Source organism: Gasterosteus aculeatus, chromosome 16, assembly GCF_964276395.1.
Source record: "Gasterosteus aculeatus chromosome 16, fGasAcu3.hap1.1, whole genome shotgun sequence".
NCBI classification, from domain to species: domain Eukaryota; kingdom Metazoa; phylum Chordata; class Actinopteri; order Perciformes; family Gasterosteidae; genus Gasterosteus; species Gasterosteus aculeatus.
This window is the reverse complement of record NC_135704.1, coordinates 20,245,858-20,269,687: the sequence shown is the minus strand read 5'-3', so window position 1 is coordinate 20,269,687 and position 23,830 is coordinate 20,245,858. Positions and strand designations below refer to the sequence as shown.

Below are 23,830 nucleotides of genomic sequence, written 5' to 3'. Positions count from 1 at the left end.
GTGGTTTTAATGAGATGTTAGAACTTGGTTCTTGTTTGAATGGCCGCAAGTTGTTCCCGAAAACAACCCTGCCTCTTTGCTCAGAACTTCCTTGTCCCATATGTCCACATTTCCTAAGTGTTTCCTGGATGAAGGGGACTTACCCAGGTTGGGCCTTTAAGCCCTGTCCAGACTTCGGATCATAGGGGTCTGAGCAGGAGGTGTGTCTGGGCCCGTGGCCGACAGGTGTGGGATTAGCAGACCTCCTGAAGCTCTCTCTTTGTGCAGGGTGAGCTGCTGGATGCCACAGTGGACTATCTGTCGGGCCTGGACGACCTCACAGACAGCGAATCGCTGCTGTGCAGGAAGAAGATGAAGAAGACTGAAAGTGGTATGTACGCGTGTGACTTGTGCGACAAAACATTCCAGAAGACCAGTTCCCTCCTAAGACACAAATATGAGCACACAGGTATATATAACATTTGGACACTTCTTTTATTTACCCCTGTGCCCTCTCCATCTTTTTGGTTTCCTCCTCTCCTCTTTGTTTTGGATTGGCTCACTTAGCCACCCCACTAGTCCTTTTGTCTCCTTTCCCCTCATTGGCTCACTTAGCTCCCTTTGTCTCCTATCTGTGATTTCTGTGGACTTTAACATGCTCCTTTCTTCACAGCAGGGGATTGGCATCATTTCATGCTGAGATGTTTTTGTGTTGTTGTGTAGGTGGGTGGGGGGGGGGGGGGTGCATTATGTGTCAGCTCTGAATTTCAAAAGGAAATATTAATTACTGCAGAGGGACTGACCGTTTTTTCATATTGTGTGGTATGAATAACAGTGTTATGAAGGTCTCATTCAGACGGTCCTAAGATAAGTTTCTCCACAAATTAGCCTGGAACTCCTTTACAGACCTGAATCAGAATCAGAAGCCATTTAATGTCAAATATGCTACACATAAAGGAATTTGACTTGGTGAATTGGTGAAATATAAGAATAAAATAGATTAAAGTTAAATAAGATATTAAATAAGATAAAGTAAAATAAGATAAAAATATACAAGAATATATCCATATATTTCCATGGTGAGAGAAACCACTGTGCAAAATGTTTCCGGGATAGAGTATTGGGTCAATGGGGGACATGTACTTGGTTTATGAAACCAACTGCTGGCGTAAAAAAAGTGTTTCTGTGGCGGGAGGTCTTAGTCCTGATGGACCTCAGCCTCCTGCCAGATGGAAGGGACAGAAACAGTTTTTGTCCGGGGTGAGAGGGGTCGGCTACCATCTTTTTAGCTCGCCTCAGAGTCCTGGAAGCGAACAAGTCCTGCAGGGACGGCAGATTGCAGCCGATCACCCTCTCTGCGGAGCGAATGACACGCTGCAGCCTGCCCTTGTCCTTGGCTGTGGCTGCAGCGTACCAGACGGTGATGGAGGAGCAGAGGATGGACTCCATGATGGCCGTGTAGAAGTGGACCATCATCGTCTTTGGCAGGTTGAATTTCTTCAGCTGCCTCAGGAAGAACAACCTCTGCTGAGCCTTCTTGGTGATGGAGCTGATGTTCAGCCCCCACTTGAGGTCCTGGGTGATGATGGAGCCCAGGAAACGGAAGGAATCCACAGTGGTGACGGGGGAGTCACACAGGATGATGGGGGAAGGAAGGGACACGTTCCTTTGGAAATCCACAACCATCTACACTGTCTTTAGAGTAATGAGCTCTAAGTTGTTTTGGCTGCACCACGTCACCAGTTGGTCAATCGTCAACCTGTAGGAGGACTCATCCCTACCACAGATGGACCTCCATTATAGACCTGAACCACCTTTATAGACTTGGACCTCCTTTATGAACATGGACCGCATTATGAACCTGGACCTTCTTTATAGACCTGAACATCCTTTATGATTCTGAACCTCCTTTATAGACTTAAACAGTCTTTATAGACCTGGACCTCCTTCATGAACCTGAACCTTTTTCATAGATCTGAACTTCCTTTATGAACCTTGACAAACGACACAAAGAAGATGTCACTTTGTATCAAATCCTTTTTTGATCTTCTCTTGTTTGCTTTGCTGCATTAAAATAATGACTAATAATAACGAAGCTTCCTATTCGAAGATTTGTAAAAAACATTTTTTTGCAGATTACTAGATCAATATCTTTGGCAGGTTGAATTTCTTCAGCTGCCTCAGGAAAAACAACCTCTGCTGAGCCTTCTTGGTTATGATGGAGAAGAATATTGCACTTCACTATCAAATCATTTTTTGATCTTCTCTGGTTTGCTTTGCTGCATTAAAATAACAAAGATTACTTTGATATTTTTGAAATAAAGTAAGATGAGCCGCTGCTGTTACCATTACCCGGGTAACGAGCTGAGAGCTGTTCCACTACCGTCTCTTGCAGTCTGTTGCATCACGGCTCGTTCACAGCACTCCCCCCTCATTTCCAACAAGAATGGGCCGGCTCGGTTAATTTTGCTATGTGTGTAGCATGTGTATGTGTTTATGTTTGTGTGTGTGTGGGGGGGTTACAATGAACTATGCCAGCGATGGGTGATGTCACAAACATTCCAGGTCTATTTGTGGCTATGATCTGCCTGCATGTGTGTTAGTGTGCGCGTGTGTGTTTGGGTGTGGTGGGGGGGTTGGTGGTCTGCAGCAGCCTGAACCCTGTTTTGAGTCAAAGGTGTGTGTTTGTGTGTGTCTGTGTGTTACAAATGCTCCTCTTCAGGTTTAAATTTGGTGCCATACACTAAGTAAAACACACTTCTGAATTATCTATTACATTTGTGAAAATTGATATCTAAACGTACACTGACGTGCAGGAATATACACTTGATTTGTATATCAAAGGCAGCACCTCGACAGACTGAAACACTTCAGTCATCATGTTTTGTCAGACTCACATCTTAAGTTCTATTTATATCTTTGTTGTTTTATTAAATGTCACAATATTCAAATTCAGAGAAAATCACTCACAAAAAACAGAATTTAGCTAAATTCCACCGATGAATGAATAAAAGAAAAAAGTATTCCGCTGATTGGTCTTCCAGCATCCTCACTCTTCATCTGCTGTCTGTTATCTGTCTGCAGGGAAGCGTCCTCACCAGTGTCAGATCTGTAAGAAGGCCTTCAAGCACAAGCACCACCTCATTGAGCATTCGCGCCTGCACTCCGGAGAGAAACCCTACCAGTGTGACAAGTGCGGCAAGCGCTTCTCCCATTCGGGCTCGTACTCGCAGCACATGAACCACCGCTACTCGTACTGCAAGAGGGAGGCCGAGGAGCGTGAGGCAGCTGAGAGGGAGGCAAGGGACAAGGGAGGACAAGGAGGAGGTCTGGAGGAGGAGCCCACCGAGTTGCTGATGAAGAGGACCTTCTTACAGGGGCTCGGCCCGCTGGGGTACTCTGATCCTGAGGACCAGCAGGAGGACGGTGGGACGATTCTGAGGGACGGCAGCGAGGACGGAGAACGGGAGGAGAGGGAAGACGATAAGATGTACGAGGAGGTGACAGACAGACGGGAGGCCGGTTTCACGGAAGAAGAGGAAGTGGAGGAAGAAGAACACAGTGGGAACCAGATGGACTCAACGAGGGACAACGAGAGCGAAGACAGGATACAGCTGATGGAGCAGAGCTCACAAAAAGGGAAGACAGACAGAAAGCCACACCAGGAGGACTGAAGCAGAGACACAGACGCTCACCAACAATCGGTTTGTCCTGTTTCTCAAAAACTGCTTTTATTTGGAAGGGCCGAAGACATGTTACTGAGGTTTATTTAAAAAAAGCATCACAAAGGTGTTTCAATCCTGTTCCCTGTCAGGGCAGCACGTCCACATCCGGCTGAGCAACCGACCTGTCGAAACAACGTCTTATACAACGTGTCCAAACTTAACGATGACTCCTACAAAATGTCCAGATAATGTTTCCTACAACATGTCCAAATGTAACAATGTCTCCTACAACGGGTCTAACCTTAATAATGGCTCCTACAAGGTGTCCAAACTTAACCAATGTCACCTTGAATGGGTTGAAACTTGTCCACTACAGGTCTAAACATTGTATTTTACAACATGTACAACAGTAACAATGTCTCCTGCAACGTGTCTCAACAATGAATCGTACAAAATGTCCAGATAATTTTTCCTACAACATGTCCAAATTTAACAATGTATCTTTTCCAATTTGTCCAAACCTTACAATTTATTTGAATTTAATTAATTTTATTTTATATAGTCCAAAATTGTAAGTTCCAAATTTTGCCTTATATGGCTTTACAGTCTGTATACATGCGACATCCCCTGTCCTGAAACCTTTACACTCTCTTTACACCCTAACCCAAAGAAATGAAACCTTAAGGAGAACATCATTCTGTCCATCTTTCTCCTGGGATGAACATAATGCAATGGATGCCATGTGTACATAATGTCTCCTACAATGTGTCCAAACATCTTCTATACAAGCTGAACCCTAAAAGCATATTTCTACCATTAGCCTGCTTGCTAATTACAGCCTGCTTGCGAATTACAGCTACTTAGCTAATACTAACATTTATTAGCAGCACAACTGAATTTAGTCTCAACTAAAGATGGAAAATCCTGTAAAACACATTTATATTTCCCACTGCTAGTTTTGAGTGAGATGGTCAGATGCTAAACATGCTGCTAACTGTGCGAGCATGTGCCTGGCAAACAAGTCAGCGGTTAGCTCTCCAGCTACAGTGGTTGATCAACTACCCATATGATTAGGGAAGAAAAACGCACATAAATGATGACGCTGCTTCTTTAAAAGGTTTTTATAAGATATACATCTCATTACAAAAATGTCAAATGTGAAACAACTTTGATTCCTATTAATTTACACATTAAGGTTGTTAGTCAAATAACAAAGAAACTGATAAATATAAAACATCAAGTTCACCTTCAAATGATCTGTGTTCAGTCCTCGACCGAAGACGGAGCATGACGCCATGCTGGTGGAATTGTTTAAAAAGCCACATTATGCAAAAATAAAAGAATAAGTAATTATTGAAGATGAATTACTGTTGAAGCTGTTTTTAATGTACAGTATTTTAAACGCCTAAACGCTGTGTGGTGCTATAATGTCCTTAACTTCCTGTGTCTCGTTGTGTTTGAAACCCTGCATCAGGAAAATTGCACTTCTCAAATCCTCTAATCACTACAACGAAAAAAAGGAATTAAAAAAATATGGGAAAAAGCCTTGAACACGCGACCACGTCCTGTCAGTGTTATTGTTGTACTTTGTGTCTTTTACTTTGACATTTTTTATTTTGAACCGGTTCCTAAAGATTTCTTTTGGTATTTGTGAAGGAACAATTTAACCTAGGATTTTCAAAATAAAATGTTGCTATAAGTCTTAAAAATAATAGGAAGGAGCTTATTGTAATGAAGATAAAAAAGGACGGAGCCTTTGTGTGTTGACTTGTTTCTCCAGAAAGCCTTATATTCAAACCTTTTCACCTGTCATTCTGCAAAGTGCCATCCCTCTCTTCAGTGTTAACGCCCCTACGGCACGCTCTCATTTGCCAGTGTTGGCGTAGGTAGACCGCAGGTTGCTAGTTTACATATGTTTGTGCAATTTTCTCTACTTGTTTGTTCCTCAGTATTTTTTGTTTTTGTTGAATTTTCCAACATAAATTTCCTTTCTGAGATTCTTATTTGAGAATTTACCATTTTATTTATGTGGGTCATTTTATAATTCCTAATTGTATTTATTCCATACTGTAGTGTACAGTATTAGTTCCTCACAAATAGATATATTTTAATAAACAATATTCTATCATTGACTATTGGAGCAAAAAAATGAGTAGAGCGTTTATGCTGTTTAGAACATTTCAATTATTTTGTTCTGTCTTACTTTTTGTCTTTTGCTTGTTTTTCTTTGAAACTACTGGACATTCTAAATTTGGAGAATTTGGTGAACTTTTGATACAATGATTATTGTGTAAACACTGTATTTCTGAGAGTTAAATCCACATTATTCATCCCACTAAGAAGGACGAATGACGATGACGATAATGTCTTAAGTATTATTATTGAATTTTTAATTTCTTTGGAAATGATCATGCTCGAATAAATGTAGCCAAATTAAATTGTAATAAAACCATGTTATTCTTCTTGTACTTCTGTTTGATTCATTGACACACATACACACCTTCAGTGATGATGATGGTGTCTGCTTAAAGCTAACCCGAGTTTCTTTTCTCTCCGATCCAGTTGAACTCTTAAAGATTAGATGAGAGGTTTTCTAAAGGGACTCTTTTGACACAACTTTAACTTCGTAGACATCAAAGTTAATATTGCACACTAATGAAAACATTTATTACCAAAATATGTTAGACATACATACAGTTAAGACAATGGACAACAAGACAGATAAGACAACATAGTGCAAGAGGAATAAAATAAAATATAAGGCTATGTCTTAAAATGTAAGGCTATGGGTTAGTTTAAAAAATGCATTTAAGTGAAACATTTATACGTATCTATCTGAAACACTCACTAGTGTGTATACATGAAATCTCACAGTTAAAGCAACGAGGGCAGGTTTTCAAAGCGCCGATCTTACGCCCTTCCTTTATATGTGTAGGTCCAAGTTCATAAATACTACCATATTTTAAGTCACGGCATGTCATTTTAGGACATTTTCAGACGAGAAGTTAGTTGTTCAAGCAACACTTCTGCGGTCGGTTGGTCTCATCTCACGCCGCAGAGAGCAGCCTGTTCTCGGCCAGACTTCTGTGAAATGCTGCGCTTCGTTAAATGGACACATGAGAATGAATGGTCAAGTTCTCTGTGGAGAATGTGTCATTTGCGATACTGAATTTGATTAAATTCACAAGATAAACATAAGGGATGTCAGCGACTGGCTGATATTGGGTGACGTCACACTCACCCTCGGGTGAAGTAGTGACGTGGTGACGTGGGGTGTTTGTCGCTGCAGACGCTGGGTCGATGCAGTCAGAGGTGAGTCCCCGTTCCTGTGCAATGAGCCGTCCGTGGAGGACCCGGTGCTCCGGCTTCTGCTGTGTGAACTACCGGAACAGAGCTGCCTGGAGGGGCCGTGGTTGGCTAGTTAGCGGTTAGCTGTTCTGCTCTCCGATTGGTCTACAGAGCTGACAGCTAACGCAGCTAGTAGCTAAAAGCTAACGTTAGCAAGAAAGCTAACGGAGCTAAACACAGCAAACTGAACGCGACCTGTAGTTAACGTTAAATACAACTAATATTGATGTACTTTTACTTCAGCGCCTAGATGTACTTTTAGTTTAGTTGAGGACAGTGTTGAGTTAGATGTACATTAAACTGTGTACTGTGTGAAAACAAAGTATACTGCACTACAGATTAATGTTAGTAGTAATACAATATATTGTTAGTAATACTTGTTAGTATATTTGTTATGTGATGCTATATAATGAGTAATACTTTAATACATGTATGTGATACTTCTGTATGTTGTTAGTTATGTATAACTGTAGTTCTAGGGCCAGCCAATCATTTTCAGTAATGATTCAATGCAAAAAAAGGTATCAAACACGCATTATTACCTTGCAGTTAAATATTTAACCAACAGTTTAACATAATCAGGGCATCTAATTCAAACAATTCAGTATATTAATGAATATATTATTGTGTCCTGTGTGTCGCAGCTGGGTAGCGATATTAACTTTAACACGGCGACGTGACAGAGTTTATGAGCCAGAATCTCACTGTATTGTAGGACGCTGAAATGATGATGTCACTCATTAACTTCCAGTGGTTGGCTAACTGCTTCTTAGAGCCGCCGCTTTGGGACACGGACCCAGCTGAGACAAACGGAGAGGACGTGCAGGAAAGGCATATATGAGCTGGTGAAATGTGTTCGACCTGTGGTTCAGGACCCTCTGAGGGGTCCTATGTTGATCAGAGAGTCCCAGGAGGACCTGCTGAGGCCACTGGCATCATTGGGGAAGTAGGAATGTCCGAGCACAATGGAGACAATCCCCCTCCGCTGTGACTCCCTCGCCCCGGCAGCTTATTTCCTCAGGCTGATGGGAATAGCAGATATGAACTGTGGGCCCGGTCTACGTGTTAGCGCTCATTAGCTCCCTTTGTTGCCGCTAAATGGACGCAGACAGAAAGATGTACACCACCTCCTGACGCCATGATGGACTCCCTCATTCATTGTGGTTTGTTGCGGGAGAGTTAAATTTCTGCAACAATAGCTTTCCATCTCTCAGCTACTCTTCCTCCATCTGCACATTGGAATCAACGTTCATATTTGTTATCTGCAGACCCCTTAGGGGTCCTGCCCCTCAGGTTGGGAACCACAGGGTCAGATGTTGACATATCAGCAATTTACCACCCCATACATTCCCTTTTCTATGGAACACAACCATTTCTGCATTTCTGACATTTTATTTTTGTTGCATAAAATAGAATAATATTCTGTGAACTAAATGACCGTTTATGATTTTATATTGTCGTATAACCTCATTAACAACAAACAAGATTAGTATGAATATTAATAAAACATTTATTTTATTCCGTCTTTTCTCAGAAAGTTTGATTTAGTCAAAGCCTTTAATTCATCTGTTTATTCTAAGAAATCTGTTCATGTCATAAATATGCACGATCTGGCAGTTTACTGTTTGTAGTATTTATCTTTTGTTTAAACTAGTTCCTCCGTCATTTCAAAAAGTGGCAACAGAAGCTCTGACCAAGTAAATATAACACGAACAGACACGGCATGTCGACTCTTGTTACTCATTACTATCTTGTACTGCTGCAGCTAAACATGTTTCTGTACAGAAATATATCGTATACAAAAAAAGTTCAACCACATTGTTTTCACGAAAGAGGCATGTCAGAACAGAAAGTCCTTTACACTTACAGATCAGTTAATATTGAACAGTAAAATAATGAATACCTGTCTCCTCTCTCTCAGGGTCCTAGGGTTCTGCTGGTGGAACCGTTCTACGGCGGCTCTCACAAGCAACTGATCGACCTGCTTCAGCAGAACATCAGCGGCTGCTCCGTCTTCACGCTGCCCGCCAAGAAATGGCACTGGAGGGCCCGAACGGCAGCGCTGCACTTCAGCCAGACCCTCCCCATCTGCCCCTCACACAGGTACCCCAACCACGTTTACAGCCCTTATCCCCTCCCCATCTGCCCCTCACACAGGTACCTCAACCACGTTTACAGCCCTTATCCCCTCCCCATCTGCCCCTCACACAGGTACCTCAACCACGTTTACAGCCCTTATCCCCTCCCCATCTGCCCCTCACACAGGTACCTCAACCACGTTTACAGCCCTTATCCCCTCCCCATCTGCCCCTCACACAGGTACCTCAACCACGTTTACAGCCCTTATCCCCTCCCCATCTGCCCCTCACACAGGTACCTCAACCACGTTTACAGCCCTTATCCCCTCCCCATCTGCCCCTCACACAGGTACCTCAACCACGTTTACAGCCCTTATCCCCTCCCCATCTGCCCCTCACACAGGTACCCCAACCACGTTTACAGCACTTATCCCCTCCCCATCTGCCCCCTCACACAGGTACCCTAACAAGTGTTTATATATATATATATATATTCATACATATCCACTGTATATTATCTATGCGTTGGACTTTGGACTGAAGATCCCTTTCTGTGCACTTGTGGTCAGATGCTAAACTGCTTGTGGTTGTCCGTACTTGTGTGCAATCATAATAAAGTTGAATCTGAGCCAGACCTGCCTTTATGTTGAGTTCGAATCCGGCTACCAGAGGTTATCAAAACAATGAGATGATTCTAAACCCACCTACGAACCATGCTGACAAAGCTAATTAAGTGAAAAGGTAAGAGATGTTACATAATTAATGAGTTGTAAACTGGTATCAGATAGATGAGAACTAGAGTACTTCAGAGTTAAAGGTATCAGGAAGTCCTGCTTAAGGCTGCCACAATAACAATTTTTTGTTGTGCCATATATTGCACTAAAATGAATTGCGATAAACGATATTAATGTAATTGTTGGACCATTTAATGCAACGGATTACATAATGACAATGCAATAGCAAATAACACAAGTACGCTCTTTCAAAGAACAAAGAACATTTTATTGTTCAGAATATTTAGACATTAGAATCGGCGGTCAGCCGGACACGTGGTCAAAAAGACAAAAAAAGACAAGATAATCAGTGCAGTGTGGGATTCCAACCCGAGTCTGGCTTCGTGAACAGAATACCTCACCACTGGGCTACTTGCCTTGCTGTACAAAGACCTGCAAAAAGTCACTAAAATAGGTAGGATAGCCTCATTCAGTCAGCTAATCACAGGTCTTCTCCATAGAGAAGTATTGATTGCATTTTCCTTTGTCAATAGGTGGCACTATCGGGTTAAAGCTCTTAGTTTGTAAATCCAAAATAAGATGGAAATTGAAAAAAAACAAGCAAAAATTCAGAGAATGACTGCTAATGTTCAAATATTCTGGAAAAATTAGGATAAAATATCAACATTTTTCGCACTTCTGATGGGTATGCCAAAATGCAAGCGTTTTTGAATATGATAAAGGCCTCAAAAGTGTGATTGAATTGGTAAAATAATAAGAATGATTCTTCGCCCGACTTGCAGTTGGCCCAGGCCCTAATAAGTGCGAGGAGCGGGGGCTTAAGCCCCGCCTCCGCGTTAGACAAAGAAAGGCAAGTGAACCAAGGCAGCGCCATCGACTAAAATGTTGAGGACTTTAATTTTTATTTATTTTTATGTAAAAATGAATGTAATATATTGCAGCAGGAAAAATGATTGCGCTCATTTCTATATATTGTGTGAATATATTGATTATCACGAAAGTCCTGCTTCCTGGTACACTATTATGTTTTATTATTTGTGTGATCTATCCCTCCAGAGTCCTGTTCAGCAGTTCAGTCCTCAACCTGTGTGAGCTGGTGGCCCTCAGACCAGATCTGGCTCACCTAAAGAAGGTGCTGTACTTCCACGAGAACCAGCTGGTTTATCCGGTCCGCAAAGACCAGGAGAGAGACTTCCAGTACGGATACAACCAGGTCCTCTCATGGTAAATACTAATAACGATGTGTGTGAGTGGGTTCATCCTCCCACCCATCTATCCTCCATCCTCCCACCCATCTACCCTCCATCCTCCCACCCATCTACCCTCCATCCTCCCACCCATCTACCCTCCATCCTCCCAACCATCTACCCTCCATCCTCCCAACCATCTACCCTCCATCCTCCCAACCATCTACCCTCCATCCTCCCACCCATCTACCCTCCATCCTCCCAACCATCTACCCTCCATCCTCCCAACCATCTACCCTCCATCCTCCCACCCATCTACCCTCCATCCTCCCACCCATCTACCCTCCATCCTCCCACCCATCTACCCTCCATCCTCCCACCCATCTACCCTCCATCCTCCCACCCATCTACCCTCCATCCTCCCACCCATCTACCCTCCATCCTCCCACCCTTCTACCCTCCATCCTCCCACCCATCTACCCTCCATCCTCCCACCCATCTACCCTCCATCCTCCCACCCATCTACCCTCCATCCTCCCAACCATCTACCATCCATCTACCATCCATCCTTTCATCCACCCTCCATCCTCCCACCCATCTACCATCCATCCTTTCATCCACTTGCCCTTTCCCCCTTCCATCTGTCCACCCATCTATTCATTACATTACATTACATTACATGTCATTTAGCTGACAGTAACCGTAACAACAACCAAATTAAACAGAGTCAAAGTGATTTTCATAAATTAACTGTTTATTAACGGACAACTGAAGATTCACAAATATGGTGGAGGTAGGGACAATAAAGTTGTGCCAAATAATCAAAAATTAATAAACCAAAACTAGGCCTAACTAAATCTGACTTCTGAAAACGCAACAAAACAAAAGGCTGACTGAGTTACCTACAAACAGCAGTTTACAAAACATACAGGGGGGGGCAACAACCACTAAACCTGGTGTTTCTAGACAGGAAAAGACCCTATGTGCAAAAGTGTACAGGGTACCCCCGACTTACCTATGCCCTCTAGCTCCTTACTACACCTAATTGTCAATTCCCCCTGCAACCAAGTGTCTTCCCAATTCAAATACATCTTTACAAATGAGACAGCCCCCTCCTTGAGCGCCCAGAGTGTGCCTCTTTTGTGTGCAGCCCACGACAGCCATTGGCTGGAAAGCGCAAGTGTGAGCCACTCAGCAGCTGGCAAACTGCACAGGTGGACTCCCATCACCTCCATTACCTCTGGATCCGGGAAGCACCTGCAAGACAAGGGGGAGGGGCAGAACAACACACAAGAAAAGCTCTGCAGGCATGTAACACTGATGCTTTTATCCTAAGCGACTTACGTTTTTAACAATTGTAACCCATGGTGTTTTTTACATTTTGCCCAGCGAGCAATTAGGGGTTAGGTGTCTTGCTGAGGGACACTTTGACATGGGACATGGAGCAGCCAGGGTTCGAAACGCCAACCTCGCGGTTCCTGGCGCTCCCTCTCTACTCCATGTGCCACCTTCGCCCGCCCACTCGCCCTATCTATCTATCCATCCATCCATCCACTCATTTGTCCATCCGTCCACCCACCCATCTATCCATCCACTCAACAATTCTCTCATCCATCCATCTACCTTACATTCATGGAGGAATCTGTATTACTGTTAGTCTGATCTTCTGTGATGTGACTGCTGCTTGAGGTTTCTCACATAAGTACTATAAATGACAAAATGCAATCATATTCAAACTACGATATATAAAAAGAGAACCTTTACAGTTAGGTGTCCTGAGTGAAACGTTTTTTCCTTAGTGAGGAAGTCCGAGTACTCATGATTGGTTAACGAGCTCTTCTGATGTGCTGCTCTGTGAGATTAAAGTAGGTTGAGTTGTCATTAATCTCACTAACAGTAAAGAGCAGAAGACCGATTGTTGTTGATCTGCAGGGCAGCATGTGATAAGTCTCAGTCCACTAATGTCATTACTGCAGCATTAAGTAACAGCTGATCATTAAGAGACTGATTGGATTGAAGCCACAATGCTGCACTCATTTCATTAAGATGAGACACAGATAAGCCACCTGAAGCTCAGTGCGTCAGTGTTTAGCATCAAAGCTGCAAAGAATCTCTCAGGGAAGAGCAGATCTCCACCCAGGTGTGTCTACATCTCACCAAAGACTAATTCAAGTGTAGCAGCTGAGGGGTGGAGAGTTACAGCAGTGTGCTTGTACTTCTTTCTTTTAAAATCCAGATTAAGTAGAATTTTATTCTACTCTAAATAATCAGATACCATCATATCTTAAGGCAGTGGTCACCAACCGCCGGGCCGCACCACAGAAAGCTTATATAATTTTTTTTTCTGAAAAATGTTTTATTTTGAAAATTGACCGGATTTTCTCCTAATTATGTGCGCTCGTCCCTCTGACAGACTCCCCACGCGTCACCAGGCGTTTTTCTTCCCGTTTACAATTGTCCTCTTACCGTGCACGGCAGTTTCGCCCACCAGCAAACACAGAGCCAACGGTCCGTGAGGTAAAAAAGGTTGGGCACCACTGTCTTAAGGAACCTATTACCCCACTAGAGAGCTGCTTGCCCTTAATATAGCTTGTGTTATATGCACATATATATATGTATATATATTATATATGCACATATATATATGTATATATATGTATATATATTATATATGCACATATATATATGTATATATATATAATATATGTATATAATATACATATACATATATAATATACATATACATATATAATATATATATATTATATATATATACATATATACATATATATATATATGCATGCATATATATATATACATATATATGTATATGTATATATATATGCATATGTATATGTATATATATATGCACATATATATGTATATATATGCACATATATATGTATATATATGCACATATATATGTATATATATATGCACATATATATATATATATATGCACATATATATATATATATGCACATATATATATATATATGCACATATATATATATATATGCACATATATATATATATGCACATATATATGTATATGTATATATATGCACATATATATATATATATATGTATGGTAGTATGTATATTATAGTTGTGGCTGACTGAGGTTTCTAGTTGGGTCTGGATCAAGTTAATAGGTAGGGTTGGTTCAGGTGCATAATCGGGGCAGGTTCAGATTTCTATTTCTATATCCTATGGATTTTCAAAAGAGTAGCCATTGCATTACGTTTGAGCCCTATATATATATATATATATAACATTTGGTGATTACATGTGACTTTAAAGTAAGTCTGGGGACCATGATCTGAACTACTACTATTTCCTGGGGCTATACTTTGACGCACTGTGCTCAGGCCCGGGCACGCTATCAATAAATGTTCAGGCTCTTCCAGCTTCCATCCAGGACCTGGTCCAACCCGACATCCCGACCCGCACTCTCCGCTCTGCATGTGATAAACCACTTGTTCCTCCTCACTGAGCGCAAAACAGACTAAAGACACACCTCTTCAGACTCTACCTCCACTAACACACTAACTGTAGCACTTACATTGGACTTATAATGGTTCTTATCTATAGCAAGTTGTAAATTGGCTCATTTGATGAAATTACACTTTTTCTTTTTTTGTATGGTTGAATGCACTTATTGTATATCACTTTGGATAAAAGCGTCAGCTAAATGACATGTAATGTATTATTATTATTATTATTATTATTATTATTATTGTTGTTGTTGTTATATTCTGTTTTGCTGCAGCCTGGTGTCAGACGTGGTGGTGTTTAACTCCATCTTCAACATGGACTCCTTCCTCTCCTCCATCTCCTCCTTCATGAAGAAGATTCCAGACCACCGACCCAAAGACCTGGACCAGCTGATCCGGCCAAAGTGTGTGGTTCTGTACTACCCGATCCAGTTCCCTGACGTCAGCAGGTCAATGAGATCACAGTATAATGTTAACTCATTTTTGGAGATAAACCAATAGTCATTATTTGTTATGTCAGTTAAATAAGTAAGATCTGACATGAGGTCATCAGAAGATGACCTCATGTCAGAGGTCATCTTCTTCTATAAAGATTCTTTATATATTTTTACATATAACTTCAGTTTTCCTTTCTTCAATGGCTCAAACTCAAGCTTTGTTGTTGGACCCATCAGGACGGTTCTTTGGGGTGGAGTCTCCATCCATCCATCCATCCATCCATCTTAATTTGTAATTTAATAGCCATTGAACTGAGCCGGCAGAGAGCAGGCTCACTAAGACCTTCATTCATCACGCCGAGTCAAACCACATCAATGTGGACTGGCAGGTTTGTCTTTCTCCTATGAGCCTTTTCTTCTTCTGTGGTAAGACTGAGTGCAGCTGGGGGTCAGCTTGTGATCAGGAGGATCACATTAATCCTGATTCTGATGGGGACAAATCATCAGAGCCCCCCCCGTTCACTAGGAAGCTTTAGACACGTATCCCAGCCAGCATATCACCATCCAGCCGCACCTGGATGGGTTTGGAGTTTGGTTTGATATACTCTCATAGCTCATGGACAGAACACATCTCCAGCTAGACAGAGGGAACCTTAGTTCTAAACTGTTGTCATGGAAACAAGGGACAATTACCCAGAATGCTATGACTCCGCTCACGTGAGGGTCAGACGTGAGGATAACCTGCAGTTATGCTATAATAATCCACTTGTAGGGTACATTACATTACATGTCATTTAGCGGACGCTTTTATCCAAAGCGACGTACAATAAGTGCATTCAACCATAGGGTATAAACTCAGGAGAACAAGAAACAAGAAAGTGCAATTTCCTCAAATAAGCCAATTTACAATTTGCTATAGATGAGTGACGTTACAAGTACAATTGAAGTGCTACAATTTGTTAGTCTTTAGTCGAGGTAGAGTCTGAAGAGGTGTGTCTTTAGTTTGCGGCGGAAGATATGAAGGCTCTCTGCGGTCCTGGTGTCTTCAGAGAGCTCGTTCCACCATTTCGGCGCAAGGACAGCAAAGAGTCGAGATCTAGTCGAGTGTTTTGCTCTCAGTGAGGAAGGGACGAGTAGTTTTGCAGATGCAGAGCGGAGAGTGCGGGTTGGGATGTAGTGTTTGACCATGTCCTGGATGTAAGCTGGACCCGATCCATTCACAGCATGGTACGTGAGCACCAATGTTTTGAACTGGATGCGGGCGGCCACCGGTAGCCAGTGAAGAGAGCGGAGGAGTGGAGTAGTGTGGGAGAATTTCGGAAGGTTGAAGACCAGTCGAGCTGCTGCATTCTGAATGAGCTGCAGAGGTTGAATGGCGGTGGCAGGGAGACCAGCCAGGAGGGAGTTGCAGTAGTCCAGGCGGGAGATGACAAGAGCCTGAATCAGTACCTGCGCTGCCTTCTGAGTGAGAAGGGGACGTATTCTCCGGATGTTGTAGAGCGTGTATCTACATCTACTTGCGTTGTCGCGGTGATGTTGGGAGTCAGGGAGAGTTGGCTGTCGAGTGTGACGCCGAGGTTCTTAGCGGTCAAAGTGGGCGTTAGTACGGAGTTTCCAAAGTTGACTGTCAGGTCCTGGGTAAGCGAATCCTTTCTGGGAAAGAGAAGTAGTTCAGTCTTGTCGGGGTTGATTTTCAGATGGTGGGCGGACATCCACTGACAGATGTCAGTTAGACAGGCAGAGATCCGAGCCGCCACCTGGGTGTCCGAGTGAGGGAAGGAGAGAATTAGTTGGGTGTCATCGGCATAGCTGTGGTAAGAGAAGCCATGCAAGCAAATGACAGCGCCAAGAGAGTTGGTGTAAAGCGAGAACAGGAGGGGACCCAGCACGGAACCCTGAGGAACTCCAGTAGTAAGAGGACAAGGTTCCGACACAGATCCTCGCCAGGTTACCCGGTAGGTGCGGCCGTCGAGGTAGGACGAGAGAAGGGAGAGAGCAGAGCCTGTGACACCAAGTTCCTGAAGGGAGGAAATATGGATCTGGTGGTTGACCGTGTCAAATGCAGCAGAGAGGTCCAGAAGGATGAGGACAGAGGAGAGAGAGGCGGCTCTAGCAGTGTGGAGTTGCTCTGAGACAGCAAGGAGAGCAGTCTCTGTGGAGTGGCCTGCCTTGAAACCTGACTGGTGGGGGTCAAGGAGGTTGTTACAGTGGAGATAAGAGGAGAGTTGATTAAAGATAGCACGTTCAAGGGTTTTGGACAAAAAGGGAAGAAGAGAGACTGGTCTGTAGTTGTTTTCTTCAGAAGGGTTGAGGGTGGGTTTCTTCAGGAGGGGGTTGACTCTTGCCTCCTTCAGAGAATTGGGAAAACAGCCAGATAACAGAGCGTTGTTGATGAGACAGGTGAGGAACGGAAGAAGGTCAGGTGCGATAGATTGTAGAAGATGTGATGGAATGGGGTCAAGAGGGCAGGTGGTCGGACAGGCAGAGGTTACTAGGGTAAGAATTTGGTTAGGAGAGAGGGCGGTGAAAGAGGAAAGTGAGGGCGAAAGAGGCGAGGGCGGTGCGACGCGAGAAGTAGGAGGTGGGTTAGAGAAGGAGGAGCGTATGTCAGCTATAGGGTACTGCAGGAGAACCCCTTTAAGGGAAAGGGGCGTAACCCTGGGACCAGGGGGAGGTTAAAAGTAACAGGAAGTAAAAGTTTGTTCAAGATTGTTGAATGGGAATAAACGGTTAACCAAACTAGCAGCTTGAAGACACGAGATCCTCAGATCTTCAAGCTGTTTCATAAGAACAGGAAGTATTATTTTACCCAAACAGGAAATAGTTCTCTGCGTTTAACCCGTCCCACACAGTGGGAGCTGTGAGCAGCTGTAGCCTGGGGAGCAGTTAGGTGTCCTGCTCAGGGACACTTGCCATGGGACATGGCGCAGCCAGGTTTCAAACGGCCAACCCTGCAGTTCCCGGCGCACTCTCTCTACTCCATGCGCCGCCGTCGCCCATCTAATGTGGATCTGTGCTGGGATGACCTGCTGAGTCTCCTCCAGTCCACCGGATCCAGATCTGAGACAGAACCTTCAGTGGGACTCGGGTCAATTCCTCTCTTTTAGATCAGTGTTTTGGGGATTGATGAAGCTGCAGTTCCTGCTTTAGTAGGGACGAGGCGTTCAGGGACCTTGGGGACTAAATCCATGTTTTAATGACGTCAAACTTTCTTTTGTGTGTTTTCAGGCCGAGGGTCGAATACAAAGTCGTCAGCAGGCCGGAAGAGAAGCTTGATGAAGCTCCGATTGGAAGGTGAAATGTACCACTACTGCTCTCAATACTCTTTACGGATAAATGCTTTTGTGTACTATACTATTATTTGTATATATATATATACATATATATATATATATATATATATATATATATATATATATATATATATATATATATATATATATATATATATATATATATATATATATTCTGTTATGCTACTATAAGTACATCCAGTTGATTGCAGTTTAAGCAGGCTGAACCCTTTAAAGGGGCAGTATAGCAGGTTTAGATGGAGCAGCGCCCCCTTCAGTCTGTATACCACTAACGGGTCAAATCTTCAGACTTTGAAGTTGCTTTGTTGGTGTTGATCTGTGTTTAGTGGAGAGTTTCCATCATCGGGGAACCACCAGGAGGATCTACACGAGTCCAGAACAGACCAGAGACCAGTTAGTAGGGAGGACCCTGGAGACCAGATGAAACCTCTTCACATTGTGTGGCCTCACAGGTGGTGAGTCCCATTTATTTATACAATATATTCATTGATGATAGTGGTTTGGTTTGTTACTGATGTTAAATTGCTGTCAATAAACTAAGTTCTTCCCGCACAATTTTCACATTAAAAGCATTGAATAATTATTTTGACTGGTAGTAATGTGAGGATGTTTCCTGGGCAGAGAGCTCATTAGCATAAAAAGGACTGAGCATGGTCAGTGGCAAACAGGGCTCATTGCATCACATGTCATTTAGCTGACTTTTTTATCCAAAGCGACTTACAATAAGTACATTTCAACCATAAGGATACAAGAAAGTGCTGTTTCATCAAACAGATAATGTCAGTAAAATACACTTTGCAGGGAAAAATCTGAATATAATGTACGCTTCAGAGCCACAGGACCTGTCAACACCCCCCCCCCCCTTCAGCTTCACCTGAAACAGCTGTTCACCCCCCACCCCCACCTCCCAGAAGCTGCAGCAGCAATAAGACGAGCTGTAATCTGAGGATCCAGGCCACACACAGATTAAAACACAAACCAGGCAAGAAGATTATCAGAATAAAAGCAATAATCCATCTGTGTTTTCCTCAGTCCGAGTAGATTACATGGTGGCTGCTGCAGTCACTGATACCACTGAAGAAGTACAACACAAACACACTGCTGCTTCACATACTCATCTCATATCAGAACCTTCACAATAAAAGACACCAGGAGAGTTTCAACGAGATTAATCAACGTCACTGTGGTGGGCTGCTTTAGTGTTTCCTTGTTTCTGTGCCCAGGACTCACACGTTTGTTCCAAATGATTACTCTAGATTTGTATTCTCTTTACATTCTTTATTCAAAATTATTTGTTTCTTTTCATCCCCAAAATATAATTAAATGAGTTTTAGTGTGGATAACGTACTGAACTGTTCAGTGCAAAGGAAACCAAAGCTCTATCTAATAAATCTCAAGGAAAGTTAGCATTTCAGACATATGGATGTACATTCATATGCCAAGGGGATTCACTTCATTCATACAAATACATTACATAATATGCTTGTATATGTGGCTCCAACAGTGCCACTAGGATCAGATGATCAGAAAACAACCGATTTAGGACCCAGTGGCGTTATGTATGTATGTGGATGTATGTATTCATATATGTATGTATACATCCATACATATATGTGTATACATGCATGGGAGTACATCACATTGCATTCCATCACATGTCATTTAGCTGACGCTTTTATCCAAAGCGACTTACAATAAGTACATTTCAACCACAAGGACACCAACTCAGAGGAACAAGAAAGTGTGATTTCCTCAAATAAGCTAATTTACAACCTGCTGTAGATAAGGACCATTATAAGTCCAATGTAAGTGGTACAGGTAGTTAGTGTGTTAGTGGAGGTAGAGTCTGAAGAGGTGTGTCTTTAGTCTGAAGATGTGAAGGCTCTCTGTGGTCCTGATGTCTTCAGAGACCTCCTTCCACCATTTAGGAGCAGGACAGCAAAGAGTGGAGAACACACACACACGTATCCATCTTTAACACAACTGTTTAAAAACATACTTAAACACACACCTGTTGTGTGTTTCAGGGAGCATGATAAAAATCCTGAACAGTTTTTCTCCACTTTGATGAAACTGAAAGAAAAAGAAGTCAACTTCAATCTGTCGGTGCTCGGAGAGACATTCAGTGAAGTTCCAGGTACACACATCTATACGTGTGTGTGTGTGTGTGTGTGTGTGTGTGTGTGTACGACATGTGAAGGTCGACTGCTTTAATCGATAAAACACTCTGCATGATCAGCTGATGATGCTATAATGTGTGCGTGGGTGTTTAGGTAATCAACACACTCTGAGATATTGAGCCGTTACGTTTTACAGCTTCATAAACACGCTGACTGTAAATCCAGATTCGTATTGTGTGATTCTTTTTATGGGAGCCTGAGGACTTAATCCCATTAGGCCCATTCGAATGGCCTCTTATTTAGTTAATAGGGTCAAAGTATTGATTAGGGTCAACGGTCACCTTTTATTCTTCTGTTCCACATTCACAAACGTCAGGCTGCTTTATCGTTATCTATCTTCAGACGGAACAAACTTTTACATTATTTTTATTAAGTTATGGTTTATGACATATCATTTTCCTTGTTTAACTCATCCTTTACTTGTTGATATTATTATAACATCCTACTTCCAATCCTACTTAAAGGACTAACACCACTTGCTGACAATTAAAATAATAAGAAGTAAAACTACAAAAGAGATGGAATTATTGCCATAATATTTAAATCATAATATTGATTGAAAAACCCCAATAATAATATAAAAAATGAAAAAATGACATTAAAACAGTGATGATAATAACTAAAATAAAAATACATAATAATAATAATAATGAAACATCTTTTTCCTTGCATGAATAGTTTCATTATATGCCTCCATTTTCTTCTTCTGCAGGGATCTTCTCAGAGGCCAGACTCCGACTGGACCCCCACATCCTGAACTGGGGCTTCCTGTCCAGGGGAGCTTACCTGCAGGTTCTGCTCCAGGCCGACGTAGTCGTCTCCACCGCACGCCATGAGTTCTTTGGAGTCGCCATGTGAGTCTGAGTGACGCCGAGCCGGTTGGTTCTCTAGATATCTATATAGATCTATAGATATTTAATTAATAATATAAGATGTATATTCATAATATACGTGAACTCTGCTCCTCAGCGGCAGCTTGAATATGTTTTGTTAACCGGTGATGTCATCACATCAAGGTGGTCTTTACTGAGACCTGGTAGGAACCTGCAGGTGTGTTCACACTTCAATCACTCTGCAGCAGCCGCAGGCCCAACAGCCAATCACACGCTCCGCTCTGTGAACCAACCCACCGGCCGGCAGCACTGATCTCAGATATGCACCCGATTCATGTTGGTAGCTCCAGTATTATTATATGTGAAGCTGCGCACCAAAACAATACTCTGCACATATGAGATAAATAATATAAAGATTTAATAACAAATCCTAATTAATATGAATAATATTACATTACATGTCATTTAGGTGACGCTTTTATCCAAAGCGACTTACAATAAGTGCATTTCAACCATAAGGACACAAACCAAGAAGAACAAGAAACAAGAAAGTGTGATTTCCTCAATTAAGCCAATTTACAACTTGCTGTAGCTAAGAACTGTTATAGTTAGTGTTTTAGTGGAGGTAGAGTCTGAAGAATGGAAGAATCAAAGAATCAAAGAATAGTTTTCTAATAAGAGACGACACACTGCGATAATGGAGGCAGGAGCTAATTATGGAGGAGAGGAATTGTGGTCCCTTGGGGGGGTCATGTTGGTTTGGGCTTTGATCCAGAACTAGGAGGGACCCTCGGCCCCCCTCGGCGCTCTGCTGAGAGACAGATTTGACCTCAGGTCTGACCTCAATAACCCAGACCAGAGGGAACATGAGCCTGAACCTCCTCTTGTTTCTGACATTAATGTTTTGAGCACAAAGACTGAAAAGTCCTCAATTAATCAGCATCGTATTGAAATAGAGGCTGTGTGAGCTGATGTGTGTGATGTTTTACAGGCTGGAAGCCGTCCACTGTGGATGTTATCCGCTGTGTCCCAAGGCCTTAGTCTACCCAGAGATATTTCCAGGTAATTCAATTTCCTTTTTTAAGTGACACCAAAGAGCTTCCGCCCCGGGTCACTTTCTCCTTTACTGCTCTCCAATGCAGCAGAGTACCTGTACTCCACACCTGAGCAGCTCTTTAAACAGCTTCAGCGACTCTGCAGGAGGCCAGACATTGTCCGAAGACACGTCGTCAAGGTAACTACGCTTCCCATAATGCATCGGGACGAGCCAGGGAAACGGTTAGCTCAGAGTTACCTCCTATCTCTAGAAGCTAAGTGGAGCTAACACGCTGTACCTAATGTCCCCCAACATGTTCAATTCATTATATTTTGTAGAGCCCAAAATCGCAAAGTCTTTACAGTCGGTACACATGTGACATCATCCGTCCCAAAACCCTTACATCGGCAACAATGAAACCCCTTCACCTCAGTGAGATCCGTCTCCTGATGGACAGACTACAATGATGTCATGTGTACACAATGAACAATGTGAAAGATGCACAATACATTCAATTCCTATAACAGATGATTCAAATATGTTATTGTTATATGTTAAGCTCATAAATAACTTACTGCAGTTGATATTTTTGGATCTTCTCCTCTGCAGGTAGACACCTCCTCCTACTCCTGGACGTCCCTGAAGGCGCACTACGAGGCTCTGCTGTCAGCTGGGTGTCCCTGAACGCACCACTCGGCCTCCATTAGCGGGCTGGGGACGTAGAGTCTGGACCCGCGTGTTCACCACACGCACTCGTAGTTCCTCTCTGCCCAGGTTCAGGTCTTCTCCCAGACCAGACGCTGGAAAGCTTTGGGACTGTTTCTACCAAAATATCTGTTAAGTCCAATAAAGTAAAACAAGAGCAGACCTTCTATGAAACCCAACAATGACTATAAGAACTACTCGCTGAGTAACAACCTCTTAGGTTTGTTAAAACAGTCAGTCTGGCTGTTTGAGCAGCTCACCCACATGACGAGCTGTAATGCCTCGGCCTTCTATGAACTCTGTATGATGTCATCATATTGTGACCTCGCGCCCAACCATGTGACCTCGAGATGTCATCATGACCATCAACAGGGCATTTGACACTGGATGATGACATGCCCTTTTTAATGGTCAGAAGAGTACATTGTCATTCATTAATATTGTTAAATATTCCCAGTAATGAACAAGATTAAAAACCATAAAAGGACAAATAATTGAATAAAACAAAACATTTAGATATAATGTAAATCATTGTTTCTAGAGAAGAAAAGAAGATGCCTAGTTTGGTTTATGGCCTTTTCTGAAAAACCTGATGACTAATTTCATGCTGGTTCAACTTCCTGTTGTCTCTGAAGGGTTCTGATTGAACCTCACACGCCTCCAGCATCACATAGGTACAGAAACACACAAGTGAGGGAATGTGTCAATCATGAATGTTATTATAGTCAGATCATCTCTCCGTTATGTAGCATTTCAGTTAGCATCAGAAGCTAACGTGCTTAGCGTTAGCAGCTAACATAGATGCCCTGGTTATTTGAAGATGAGGCATAAGCTAAG

At 42.6% G+C, this 23,830-nt stretch overlaps 3 protein-coding genes and 1 long non-coding RNA gene across 11 annotated transcripts in view; 2 read left to right on the top strand and 2 right to left on the bottom strand.

Moving 5' to 3' along the window:
- The window catches only part of zeb2a (zinc finger E-box binding homeobox 2a), a 42,076-nt gene extending 35,964 nt beyond the window's left edge, over positions 1-6,112 (top strand). For 2 of the 4 annotated variants that reach the window (XM_078091035.1, XM_078091036.1), the window contains exons 9-10: positions 268-370; positions 3,064-6,112. In XM_078091035.1, coding sequence (XP_077947161.1) covers positions 268-370; positions 3,064-3,653 — 693 coding nt within the window. In that variant the 3' untranslated portion in view covers positions 3,654-6,112. Of the gene's footprint in view, positions 1-267; positions 449-3,063 lie in introns of all 4 variants that reach the window. The other 2 variants (XM_040200810.2, XM_040200811.2) reach the window with 1 other exon arrangement.
- LOC144388805 (uncharacterized) lies at positions 786-3,064 on the bottom strand. The gene has a single exon (XM_078091053.1). The coding sequence runs from the start codon at positions 1,663-1,665 to the stop codon at positions 1,105-1,107; it is 561 nt and encodes a 186-aa protein (XP_077947179.1). The 5' UTR covers positions 1,666-3,064; the 3' UTR covers positions 786-1,104.
- Positions 5,541-7,044, bottom strand: LOC120833587 (uncharacterized). The gene is made up of 2 exons (XR_005714353.2): positions 6,886-7,044; positions 5,541-6,738 (listed from the first exon to the last, which is right to left on the bottom strand). It is a non-coding gene; the product is annotated as an uncharacterized LOC120833587 (long non-coding RNA).
- On the top strand, positions 6,640-23,515 carry gtdc1 (glycosyltransferase-like domain containing 1). 5 transcript variants are annotated; one of them, XM_040200813.2, is made up of 11 exons: positions 6,640-6,956; positions 8,914-9,095; positions 10,861-11,028; positions 14,764-14,937; positions 18,154-18,219; positions 18,566-18,694; positions 20,267-20,376; positions 21,132-21,273; positions 22,244-22,314; positions 22,395-22,486; positions 22,898-23,515. In XM_040200813.2, the coding sequence occupies exons 1-11, from the start codon at positions 6,945-6,947 to the stop codon at positions 22,970-22,972; spliced, it is 1,221 nt and encodes a 406-aa protein (XP_040056747.2). In that variant the 5' UTR covers positions 6,640-6,944; the 3' UTR covers positions 22,973-23,515. The 5 variants fall into 5 exon arrangements, with proteins under 5 accessions (XP_040056747.2, XP_077947177.1, XP_077947176.1 ...); XM_078091051.1 differs by having other exon boundaries at positions 6,835-6,956; positions 14,764-14,892; positions 18,566-18,691; XM_078091050.1 differs by having other exon boundaries at positions 6,835-6,956; positions 14,764-14,892.
- Positions 23,516-23,830: the final 315 nt, after the last annotated feature.